General features: G+C 36.9%; 1 protein-coding gene and 1 non-coding gene across 2 annotated transcripts; one reads left to right on the top strand and one right to left on the bottom strand.

Moving 5' to 3' along the window:
- Positions 1-2305: 2305 nt before the first annotated feature.
- Positions 2306-11077, bottom strand: LOC144640488 (puratrophin-1-like). The gene is made up of 2 exons (XM_078499603.1): positions 10957-11077; positions 2306-2635 (listed from the first exon to the last, which is right to left on the bottom strand). Exons 1-2 carry the CDS (start codon positions 11024-11026, stop codon positions 2508-2510), a joined length of 198 nt encoding a protein of 65 aa, XP_078355729.1. The 5' UTR covers positions 11027-11077; the 3' UTR covers positions 2306-2507.
- A 579-nt stretch (positions 11078-11656) lies between these two features.
- Positions 11657-11730, top strand: Trnat-agu (transfer RNA threonine (anticodon AGU)). The gene has a single exon. It is a non-coding gene; the product is annotated as a tRNA-Thr (tRNA).
- The last annotated feature ends 1251 nt before the right edge of the window (positions 11731-12981 follow it).

Raw genomic sequence — 12981 nt, 5'->3', positions numbered from 1 at the left:
ATTCCCTTCGTTTTTATCCAAGACAGATGCAAGAAAAGGGATCCTGATCGAGCGGAATTGAACATGCTGGACTGCATCAACAGACAAGGGAAACCAATTATAACTCAAGGTTGATAAGGTTCATTATCCGCTGATGTTTCAAGTGTTAGGGTGGAGGCCCCCCATGCTATGGGATCTTCAGAAGCCAGAACCCAGAACCCTTCCTAGCTGATGCTTCTTCTTGCGCAATGATAAAGCAGCCTCGCCCTCTAGGGGGCCTCAACAAAATCAGCGGCCATGCCAAGACAGGAATGGCGAGAAGCTTTGAGTGATAAAGAAAACATCCGCGCCAAAGCCGCTCTCTATTTTGCTACTGCACGAGAAGAACCGCCAGCAGCTACACAGGATAGCGTGCGAGACGTATATTTTTTTGCGGTCGCTTGGAACTTACAGAATGCAGTACATGTCCACATCTAGGCTTAATGTGATACTGTAAACAGCTTTCATGAAGAACAACAAAACAATTACACCAGATCAACGCATATTTGTCAACGTATTCATTGTTCCTCATTAGCTTTCGTAATTTTCGTAAGGTTACGTAAGACATTCAACACTTGCATAATGAGTGTCGAGTGTCTACCCGGGGCCACAAGCAACAACTGAATACATACAAACCCCGACAGGGGTACACAGGAGTGGATCCGCTCTCTCTCCTGAATGACCTTTGACAGCTATTTTGCAAATGAAATAAACAGCTTGTAAAAATCCGCCAACTTCCCTCCTCTTTCAAATGGTTGTACACATGTACGCTTTTATACGACTTTAGTGACTTGGCAGGACGTGGCGCCGTACGGATCAAATGATTTAATATTGTAAAATGTACAGACTTGTTTAGAGTAATAACAGGTCACAACAAGATCAAGTCCACGTAATTGCCCCGTTACAGAGATTTCAACAAAAGCAAAGTGTCTACTTTTACGACAGAACCTTTTTATCGAGAAGGTAGTTAAGAGTGCTCATTAGCATTGATGCCCTTAATGTACTGCATCAGTGTAGAATATAAATAAACAGTGCAGCTGCATGCATGTTGTACGTACCTCGGTGCTTCTGTTACAAAACTGATCGGCTTTTAGTCGAATTTTTGGTCGCTCATATGTTCAGCGCCTTCCAGTGCTTCACCGACGCTGAACAATGTATTAAGCCGTAATGTCATCAGAGTTTAGAGGGATCTACATACAGAGATAACCATCGCTAGCCCACCAACACAACATTGATATTTGACACTCAGATTACCTCTCTCTGCACGCAAAGCAGACAATAGGTTCCGTCACTTGTCAACGCACTCCGGCAAAACATGTGCTCTGTATGGCAAAACTAAAGTCAAACTAAAAGCATTGCCAGTTGAAAAAAATCCTCACAATCTCGAAGAGGTATACAGAGATGGATTATCGCGGCGTTCTCCAGGAGGAGCTTTCTAGACTGATGAGTTAGACAATAGTTGATAACACTGAGGACTGTTACACAGACCACCTAGAGACGGCTCAAGTACATTGTTGAACCACTGAACATGCCAGTATAATAAATCGTTCACTTCAAGCAATGTGACCAATGCTATTATTTACGTTTTCTTTTTCTTTCTATGTAAGACATGAAAAAGGTTTGAAGAATGTGTACTTCATCAAAAACACTTAGAATCATCCATAATAGTGTTAACAGCTTTATTTAATAATAATACAGTACTCATACATATTAAGGCTCTTAAGTGTGAGAGACACTGAATACAATCTCATACTACAGCTATTCGCCGAGCATGTCAGTTGTAGTTCGACTCATAACAACACGATCCCACAATTTTCTTAAGACTTGGACACGTCACCGATATTTTCTTGCACATAACACCCGATGCATCAAACAAATTAATAATGTCACGAGAGTGACTATAAAACAATCTGAAGTTCACATGTCGGTTGATAATGGCTAGATTATGAGCTAATATTAGAAGAACTACAAGTGGCTTGTGCTGTTAATTACCACAGGGAGACCAGTTCAGCAACCAGTAACACTCACACTTACAGTCTAGTTGCTACTGTGTATTCATGTTTTTCTTTCAAGATAGCTAATGAAAATCTGTTTGCTTAGTTCAAGATAAGTTCCTGAACAAGGCCGGTAGTGGAATCGACAAAACAACACGGGGAAGAGAGTGACCTGGAGATGAACCGTCTTGACAGCCAGATGGAAAAATATGTCCTTCAATTACTTTAATCTACATAATAATAATGAGGTGTCAATTGTCCAAATGAAGAAAGATTTTGTAAAGTTAAATAGGCTAGTTTCGAATTATGCTCCACTGTTGACAAACAAAGGAATAAAGTCGAGGCTCAGGGGAATAATTTGAATTTTCGTTTGTTTTATTCCCCTCAACCTCGACTTCACTCCTTTGTTTTGGATCAGTAGAGCGTAATTCGAAACTAGCCTATTGAAATGAAAGAAGAATTTTAAATTAAATGATTAAATGTTGAGTCAGACACTTACGTGGGAATGGTGTAGAAGTACATAAACAGCCTTGTTAATTCCAAACTGGTATAAGCAACATTCCCCCAGTCAGGGCGCGACACGTCAATCACAAGAATTGGCCCACCTCTCAAGTCTCTGTTACCTAAAACACAATTGAATACACAAGTTAAATCAGAAACTGTGCTTAACCTGTCACACTGCAGTCAAAACATACATCGTAACTAAATTTTTGCTATTATTAAGCAGTTTGCTGTCAACTTTTTAGTGCTGGTGTTATATGCTAGCAAACCCATGGTGATACAGAGAATTGATACTGGAATCATTTCAAAACTCTAAAGTTGAGTTAAATAACCAACATAACCAATGTTAAAAAAAGCTTGCCATTATTTTCCACACCTCAAAATCGAGACTTCCACCCCACATATGGGGATCATAAGAAATTCTACCTACTGTAAATTGGCAAGCATTATTATTCACAGCTAAATTACTTTAATATGAAGAATCTTCCCAATCTTAATAACAGGCAATTTAAGCATGTTTTAAGAAACAAATGCACATTACAGTATCATATGTTGTGGGTTATCGGTTAAACTGACAACATATCTATACTAGTAAAATTATACACTGAGGTATTGCACTTCAAAACAACTCAACACTCACGACTTCACAGACTTCACAATATACAATTTTCAATTCAATAACACTCATTATTACCATACTAGAAACTGATTGCAAAACAATTTGTTCATATCATCGATGCTCACAAGATAACAGCAGTACATACATGTACATAGTCCCAACATGATCTCAAGTAACGTCGCCATCAGGCATGAATTTCCGATAATATCTGAGGCCAATACAGTTTATACTGAATTTAATTTCCTCTATATAACTTAATGGTCACAGATCTGGGGGTCAGTTATTAACACTGCTAGCTTAATATAGAACTGCATGCATTAAGCTCAATATTTACTTTTATGTCGTACTTCAATAAGTTTGTTAATTTAATTAAGTTATTTTGCTTTAAACACAGTGAATCAGCAAGTTGCGTGAAAGTTGTCACATACATATAATAATATTTTGGGCTTATTTGACTATGTAGATTGTAAAAAAGAGAGACAGTGTAACAAAATTAATGGTGCAACAAACAGAGACATCAAGAGACAGACTTAAACAGCTCAACAAAGCAAAAACTCTTTTCATAGATCTGGGAGTCAGGTCTGCTTACTTAATATAGAACTGCATAAATTATGAACATGCAGTATTTTCTTCTGTCATCGCATTTAGACTGATTTACTAATAAAAAATACACTCAGTGAATTAGCGTAAGTTGGACAAAAGCAATTATGGTATTTAGTTTTTGTGCGCCTAGATTAAAACAGAGATGATGTAAAAGAAATGGTTCAATGAACTGGAACACTGGGCAAACAAGGATATTAGCAAAAAGTGCAAATGCCAACATGTGTGTTATCAAGGGGAAATTTGATTTGTATTCATTAAAAAGAACCATTGTGTTGTAAATTATCTACTAACAGCATTCAGTAGTTGAATTTTTCATATTTTATGCAAAAACAATGTTTTGATATACATCCTACCTTGGGTTGCTGTGTGATTAATATTTAAAATTAGGCATTAGTTGCATGACAATATTTTATTTTTAGCTCCAGTATCTCAAATAGTATGATATTCGGTCATTGTTAATTTGTTTTGATAAAATAACCATGGCAACAGTCAAAGACAAATGGAAATAATAAAACCACATAATGTCTAACAGAAGTCATAGGTCAATAAAATGTATTGCATGAGAAGAACTAATGACACTTTCAACTTAAGCATCAATAAGTAAAAAGCCATTAATATCACAATCAACAGTCATGTCATGGGTTTATAACTGTGGCATGCATGTATAATAAAGTTGTTGTTGTTATTGTTGGTGCCACTGTTGTTGTTGTTGTTGTTACCGTCTGTTGTATGGGATTCTTTTCTTAACCCTATTCAGAACAAGCTTTTTTATCTTTTTATTCGGACATATATCGTATGTCCGAAAAAAAAATAATATTCATCACATGGCATGATGACATCACATCACATGACAATTACATCATGATGTTAAAACAGGCGCAAACTTTGGTCCACCTTCTTGGATTTTAAAATTAATTTTTCCAAAACATCAGAAAACTGCCCAAAATTGAAAAGTACTCAAAATCAATAAAACGGTGCAAAAAAAGGTGAAAATACCAGGTAAGTGCTTTAAAGTTCATTTTCTTTAATAGGAAAACAAAAAATATTAATTACAAATTTGGGGAAACATGTCTGTCAAAATGCCAATGCAATAGTATGGTAACATCAAGTTCCCGACACAAAACATGTCCTACCAGATTATTCCCAGATAAATTTTAGATTAACTCGCAAAGTTTGGCAGCATTTGGTTGAATCTTGAAAAAAGTTGTAAGCATCCAAAGTCAGCGGGGGCACTTTCCTTCCCCCGGTCTGAATAGGGTTAACTTTTTTTTTTTAATTGATGAAATCTTTATTACACGCAACACTACTACAGAGAAATACATATTTACAACGGGCTATTTACAAGAGACATACTTTTTACATGAACATTTTCAAAAGGAAAGAAAAAATTGTTAATTACAAGGATAACTAATTATGACTACCTCTAAAATATACTGAATTCTTACTCACAATACAAAGCTAAAGTACAATACATTACGCTAATTACATTAATACAACGAGACACATTTTAAATAATGACTTACTAGCTTTAAAACATAGATTATTTGTATACGGTTCCTTTCTTATTCTACATATACGTCCCTAATAGCTCGCAATACAAAACACTATTCACACTACGTTACTTACTTACTTACTTTTTACAAAAGACAATAAATTAAAATGTTACAAAAAAAAAAAAGAAAGTGAAATGCTACCGATGATGTGATAAATATTTAAAAGAAATCTTTCCACTTAAAATTAAAATGAGAGAGTTTATTTGCACGTAAGGCGATGTACTTTTCGAGATTTATTTTTTCTCGAACGTAGCCGACAAAATCCGCAAATTGATATTTTTTGTCATTTTTAGCGCAGATAAACAGGAAACACTTGCCAATGAGTATAAGGTGGTTGATGGTTTGAAGCGAAGATGAGCCTTTTAAGACGTCATATATTATTTCATTTTCTGTCAAAGCTGTCACGCTATGCTCTTTGCATTGTAAGCGGTACCACTCGGTAAATTCGTTCCAGAACGATAACGCCAATGAACAGTGCACAAATAAATGAGAGATAGATTGCTCTGTATCAGGGCAAAATGGACAAGTAGGTGAGTCGATAATTTGCATTTTGTAGAGAAGGCTGTTGGTGTTAAGAATATTATGTATAAATTTGAACTGAAACACGGATAATTTAACTTCTTTTGTTACAGCAAAGGGAAGTGAGTATATTTTGCGACGTTGCGATGGATCAAAACCACACTTGATGAGTCTTTTTTCTGCCGTAGGTGGAGGTAGATTTTTTCCATTAATCAACAGATGATATATGACTTTACACGTTAGGTTTTCTATAGTTGGCGTCGAGGAGGAGAGGTTTTCGGTTTGTGGCTGTTTTAAAAGCTCTTTCCAAGCACTTGGTATTGCAGATAAAAGCCCGTAGTATTGTAGAAAGTTGCAGTTTATATGGAATTTTTGTTGGAAGGACTGAAAAGAAATAAAGCGTCTTTTTTGTTCATCTACGAGACTGGATACGTTTTTAATGCCGCCGATGTGCCAGTTTTGAAAGAACACTGACTTTTTATTTATTTTTATAAATTGATTATTCCATATAATTTGGTTTAATACGTCGCTCTTCGTCTTAGGTACATTATTGGATAACTCTTGCCAGTAAGTTATTACATCGTTGTAAAATTTCGGAAGCGATTTATCTAAATTTATGCATTTGACATCGTAGTTGCACTCGAAAATTAGTGTTTCACCTACGCTTGATAGCAGTGAAATTGGTATAGCTTTCCATGGTGCGTCATCTGTAGAACATAAGCGCTTTACCCAACATAATTTTAGAGCTTTATCGAATACCGTGAAGTCAGTCATATTAAGACCCCCTTCTTCTTTGCATTTGATGATCGTAGATCTTTTTATTTTAGGCTGCTTATACTTCCAAATGAAATTAAAAATAATTTTGTTGACCTCTTCCGTAAAGCCACTGGGAGTTTCCAGCACGCTACACACAAACGTGAGTTTAGACAGCGCAAGTGTTTTGACTATATTAATTTTGCCATAAATAGAAATATCTCTTGATGACCAAATGTTGAGAATTTTTTTAAGCGACCCGAGTTTATCATAAAAGTTTTTTTCAATTGCGCGTTCGTCATTATATGAAAAATAAATTCCGAGCGCATATATCGGCTCTTCACTAAGTTTTAAGTTCAAGATTTTATCTTTGCGCAGACGCCATGATCCTAACCAAAGGAGTTCTGACTTGGTTTGGTTTATCCGAAGGCCGGAAACATGTTCAAATTTTTCTAGAAGGTTAAACAGATTGGTTATCGATTGAGTGTCCTTTACAAATACGGTGGTGTAGTCGGCATACTGAGCAAGTTTCGCAGTTTTTCCGGGTGTGATTTCAATACCTTTTATTGTAGCTGATTGTCTAATCGCATTACCTAAGACTTCTATACCTATAATAAAAAGTAATCCCGACAAAGGGCATCCTTGCCTCACGCCTCTGGATAGCGTAAAGTGTTGACTTGCAAAACCGTTATTAAGTACGCAGCTAGATATGTCGTTATAGAATATTTTAACCCATTGTTGGAGTTGAGGACCAAATTTAAATATTTCAAGACATTTTTGTAAGTAATTCCATTCGATAGAGTCAAAGGCTTTTTCGAAGTCCAGGAACACTGCTGCACCAGGCATATTTCTTTGTTTTGTGAACGACATTATATCGGAAATAGCTCTTATACATTCTCCAATATATCTACCTTTTATATACCCTGCTTGACAAGGGTGAATAATCTTTGGCAATACTTTCTCTAGACGCATTGCAATGGCTTTAGTAGCAATTTTATAATCGGTGTTTAGCAAAGTAATTGGTCTCCAGTTTTTCAAAAACTCTAAGTTTTTGTCTTTTTTAGGAATAAGCGATATAATTCCGTGTCTTTGGGAAATTGAAAGCTTTCCTGTTTGAAAAGCATAATTGAAACTGTCAACCATTAATTTTCCTAGGGGATTCCAGAAGCGACAATAAAACTCAATGGTAAAGTCGTCTGATCCAGGTGTTTTATCGTTTTGAAAATTACTAATTGCTTTCGCGCATTCTTCAAGTGTTAGCATCCCTTCGCACTGCTTAGCTTCGACGTTGTTTAAAGAAGTAAGCCCTTCAGATTCAAAGAAGAAAGCGAAATTTTTGCTTTCTGGGTCAGTTTGTTTGGAACTGTAAATTTTTTTATAAAAGTTAGCTTCTTCTTCTAGGATTAGTTTGGGGTCGGATAAAATAGTATCGTTATCGGTTGTCAGCGAAGTTATGTGTTTTTTCTTATGGTTTCTTTTCTCTAGGTTGTAAAAGTATTTGCTGTTTTTTTCCCCGAACTCGTACCATCTAGCTTTGCTATGGAGCATGGCACCTTGAGTTCTGCCCGCTATGATTTCTTTTAATTTACTCTTGACGCGATCCATTTTGGCTTTGGTGGTGTCACTAAAATTAGAACGTAGTTGTTCTTGTAATTTACTAAATTGTTGTAGAAGTTCTTTCTCTTCATCACGTTTTTGTTTGGCTTTTCTTTTGGAAAACACGACTGTAGTAGCTCTAATTTCCATTTTTACCATTTCCCAGAATAGTCCTTTGTCTGTAAGGTCTGCATACTTTGATAAGAATGTGGGAATACTCTTGGTGATACGTTCAACATATTCATTGTCTGTAAGTAATGAGTTATTAAATTTCCAAAATCCTGGGCCCCGTTTCGCTTCTTTTTGTTTATAGTTTATGTGGAGCTGAAGTGCTGAATGATCTGAAAAAATGTTGGAAACTATTTGGCAATCGGTTATAAGGTTTTGCATATTTTGAGACGCGAAGAAATAGTCTAATCTGCATTGAATTTTCAAGGATGCGTTGCTCCAAGTGAAGCCAGGCATATTCGGGTGCTTTTGTCTCCAAATGTCCACAAGATCGAAGGTATTTTTCAGCTGATTGATTTCTTGAATAACGGTTTTTTTGCTTTCAAAAGAGCGCCCGCCACGTTTATCGAGGTTGCTCAGAGCGCAATTAAAATCTCCACCAACTAACACCTTTTCATTAACAACTTGGTTTAACGCTGATGTCGACAAGTCCCTAAGGAACTTCACCTGCTGTGTTTGATCGTTTGGTGCATAAACATTCAAGAAATTAAGTTTTGATCCATCGATAAACGCTTCTAAAAGGATATATCTACCGTTTTTGTCGGTGATTTGTTTCTCGATCGTTACATCTAATCTGGGTTTAAACATAATCATAACGCCTCGGCTGTGTGTTGAGCCATGACTAGAAAAAATTTTCCCGCCCCATTCGGCTTCCCATAAGTTTATATTTTGCGAAGAAGAATATGTCTCTTGCAAGAAAATAACGTCCGATTTTTGCTGGTGGAGCCATCTAAATACTTGCCTTCGCTTTGAGGTCTTGTTCAAACCTCTTACATTAAGTGATATGACTTTAAGGCTCATCTAAGCTGTGCATACAAAAACAACTCCGATCTTTACAATTTGCGAATTTTGACGGTTCGGCGATGGTGATAAATAATGAAAGTAATAATAACAATAATAATAATAAAGATCTAGAAAGACTTCTAATTTGTGATTTAGCTCGAATATAAACAAAGCGACATTGAACAACAATACGGCTAACATGCACTATAGACCTAAAGATAGACATCAACAAAACTAGCAACTGAAATAAAACACAACACACAAAAAACCTGCTACGCATCTGAAGCAGGTTACCTTGTCTGAAACGTGCGAAAGCACTCCTTAGAGTTCCACAAAGGCAAATTACAGTATCTGGCTTAGCCACTTTCCATTATTCGACCATAAAGCGGGAAGTTCTTTGTCTCAGGACCGCGATAAACAGCATTTTCAATAATCAGTTTTTCGACGTTAAAGAAAGCCATCTTTCTTTGTTCCTTTGCTTTCTTGAGCACTGGATGTAGCTTTTTCCTAATTTCATCTACTTCTTTCGGGAAGTCATCAGAAACGCCATATTTTTTACCTTTGGGCAAGTTCTTAATGCGTGATTTAATAAACTCTTTGTCCTGAAAGAAGGATACTTTGGCGATTATAGGCCTCGGTTGTCTTTTATCTTCCTTTGGTCGCGTTGGTATCCTATGCACTCTTTCGAATTCGATTTCCTCGAGTTCGCCACTCGGTATTTTCATTTCTTTCTGCAAAAATTGCCTAAGTTTCCTTTCCGTATCTCTCGGTGATTCGTGGTCATCATCCTGCATACCGAAGAATTTGATATTGTTTCGTCGGTTGTGGCATTCTTGTTTGATCAATCGTCTTTCGAGTCCATCTACTTTGGCAATTTTGTCGCTTGCGGCTGCAAGCTTGGTCGCGGTCGAAGCGGCTTCATTCTTTAGTTCGGCTATTTTCTGCAAAAATTGCCTAAGTTTCCTTTCCGTATCTCTCGATGATTCGTGGTCATCATCCTGTATACCGAAGAATTTGATATTGTTTCGTCGGTTGTGGCATTCTTGTTTGATCAATCGTCTTTCGAGTCCATCTACTTTGGCAATTTTGTCGCTTGCGGCTGCAAGCTTGGTCGCGGTCGAAGCGGCTTCATTCTTTAGTTCGGCTATTTCGGCCTGCGAAAGTTCCAAACTTTCTTTCAAGGCGTTCTTGTCTTTTTCGAGCTCTACTACTTTGGCTTGTAGTTGTTTTATTTCAGGAAGCATCGACAGAACTTTGTCTAGTTTCTCTTGTATGCCATCTAGCTTCTTGCTGCACATGGTGCAGCCATGATTGTGTTCTTCATCACCCGCACCCTCTTCGTCCGTTTGTGAGCCACACTCTCGAATTCGTTTTCTTCTTCGACTTTCTCTAACTTCTTCTTTAGGTTCTCTGGTCGAAGGTTGGTTTAATCCGTCATCTGCCCCTGCAGACATCTTGAAATTACATAGGGACTAGCGGAGCGCTGGAAAACGTGTCCGCCATCTTTCGCGTCCTAGAATAGGGTTAACTTGCATCTAGATGCATGTTGTGGAAATTGCACTGAAAGAAATGCATTTTGTAGAATAGAAGAGTGGCAAGTTTATGATACGCTGATATTTAGGCTGCATTTATTTTAATGTTATGATATACAGATCAATGTCAAATGAGATTACAAGTTTGCAATTTGTATTTATCACAAAAACGCTGAACTATAAACAAAAAAAAACATTTACTCTTCATGACTTTCAATATTATTTAGCAACATCAAAATGAATAATTGCTTACATACCAGGCAGTGATGCAACACCACTATGAAGCAACTCAAAGTTCACATCAAATGCATTCATAGGCTTTTCCATAAACAGTGACTGACGGCTAACTCTACAACTTTTCTCTAGGCTATCCTCTTCAATGGCTGTACATTGAAAACAAATGAATCACTGTAACATTGCAATTTAGAGTAAAAATGATGTTGTCACAACAAAAACAAACAGTGGTAGAAAAATGTTTCATTTTGAATTCTAGCTCCTCACAACTAACTTATGAGTAGAGTAAAAAATCCAACAAGGTGTGAAATTTTCAGTACCAGTACTTTTTTTTCAGGAACAAATTTTCAGGACATTTCTAGAATTCCTGTAGATTTTACAGGCTGCAAATGCACATAGTTTGCAAGCTTATAATAATTATTTTTCTTCAATCTCTAACCTGTGATCAGGTGTTCTTTTTTGTGGTCAGAGGAGAATGCCTGATCATAGGTTAATACATCCCTTCAATTTGTGACAAGATATGAAATGGATATATATGAAATTCATATTTTTGTACTGCGGATATATATTTTAAGCAAATGAAGGATCATCGCAGTATTGTACTCAACTTAAGCAGTTGAGAAACAGCAAGCCTGAAAAAAATTCAGGCTTGAACTTACTAAGAAAAAAAATCTTCTCCATCCACGGGTATATTACGAACTCACAAGTGACCAGTTCCCAGTTGGCTTGATAGCTCAGTTGGTTAGAGCGTTGCACTAGTATCGCAGAGGTCATGGGTTCGATTCCCATTCAAGCCTGAATTTTTTTCAGGCTTGCTTTTTCTCAACTGCTTAAGTTGAGCACATTACTGCGATGATCCTTCATTTGCTTAAAATGTATATCCGCAGTACAAGTATAGGAATTTCATATATTCATTTCATATCTTCTCCATCCACAGGTATATTACGAACTCACAAGTGACCAGCTCCCAGTTGGCTTGATAGCTCAGTTGGTTAGAGCGCTGCACTAGTATCGCAGAGGTCATGGGTTGGATTCCCGTTCAAGCCTGAATTTTTTTTAGGCTTGCTTAGCAATGATCCTTCATTTGCTTAAAATTGCTTGTTAAAGTAAAATAAGAGAATAGTGATGGGGCTTAATTCACTCCTTCCACCAACCAGTGAGTTGTTGTAAACTCTCAAGGGAATACTTTTTGCTCTGGGTGAAGAATACATCACTCAAAGGGAATACAAATGTGTCAACACCAGGGCTGTCATTAAGGGCCATAACCCATAACACCTGTTACGGCTGAGTTCACCCAATGTTACGGGTGAAGATGTCGAAATGTGTTATGTTGCACTTCATACAGAGCCAAAATGCCATGGGTGGTAAATTCAGTGTAACTGTTGCTAAAAAACTTAATGACAGCTACAATGTATTAACAATTCCCGGGACATGAGGTTTGATTGTGGGTATTTGCAATAAAAAGCTGCCAACCACGCCCCCCCCCTCCCCTCCCCAAGCATTTTTAATTTGCTGGTACCCATTTACACCTGGGTGGAGAGAGGCACTATCGGAACAATTGAGTGTCTTGCCCAAGAACACAACATAAGGACCCTGGCCAGGGTTCAAACACAAACCCCTCAATCTGGACTGCACTGGGACTCCTTCTGAGAGTTGTACTCTAAATAAACTTTTGCTAACTAGGTATAAATATATTAAATATATATTAAATATATTAGGTATAAATATATTTATACATAACATGTATAAATATATTAAACAAATATTAACATATACTAAACAGTTTTCTTCTAACATTATAGACCCTATTTACTTCCTTATTTTTTGTTAATATATTATGTTGCTGAAATAAACCCTTCAGGCGGCTGGTATATTGGAGGATTAATGATAATGCCCAAGGCTGAAAGATTGTTCAAAAACAGTTGGCCGAGAAAAAAAAAGCTTCAGGGGCAACTTTGGAATTTTAAGGACAATCTTTCAGCCAGGGACATTATTCTTTAATATACCAGCAAGCCAGAAAGGGGTTTATTTATTTTGTTACCCACCGA

Source organism: Oculina patagonica, unplaced genomic scaffold (genome assembly GCF_052425735.1).
Source record: "Oculina patagonica isolate OP01 unplaced genomic scaffold, crgOcupat unplaced306, whole genome shotgun sequence".
In the NCBI taxonomy this organism is placed as follows: Eukaryota; Metazoa; Cnidaria; class Anthozoa; order Scleractinia; family Oculinidae; genus Oculina; species Oculina patagonica.
Note: the sequence above shows the minus strand (reverse complement) of the source record. Positions and strands in the feature narration are given on the sequence as shown.

Bases quoted from the DNA above. Each gene is read 5' to 3' on its own strand.
- LOC144640488 (XM_078499603.1), bottom strand. From the start codon at position 11,026: ATGGAAAAGCCTATGAATGCATTTGATGTGAACTTTGAGTTGCTTCAT. The intron at 2,636-10,956 runs GTATGTAAGCAA...ATTGTGTTTTAG, and splicing joins TGGTGTTGCATCACTGCCTG to GTAACAGAGACTTGAGAGGT.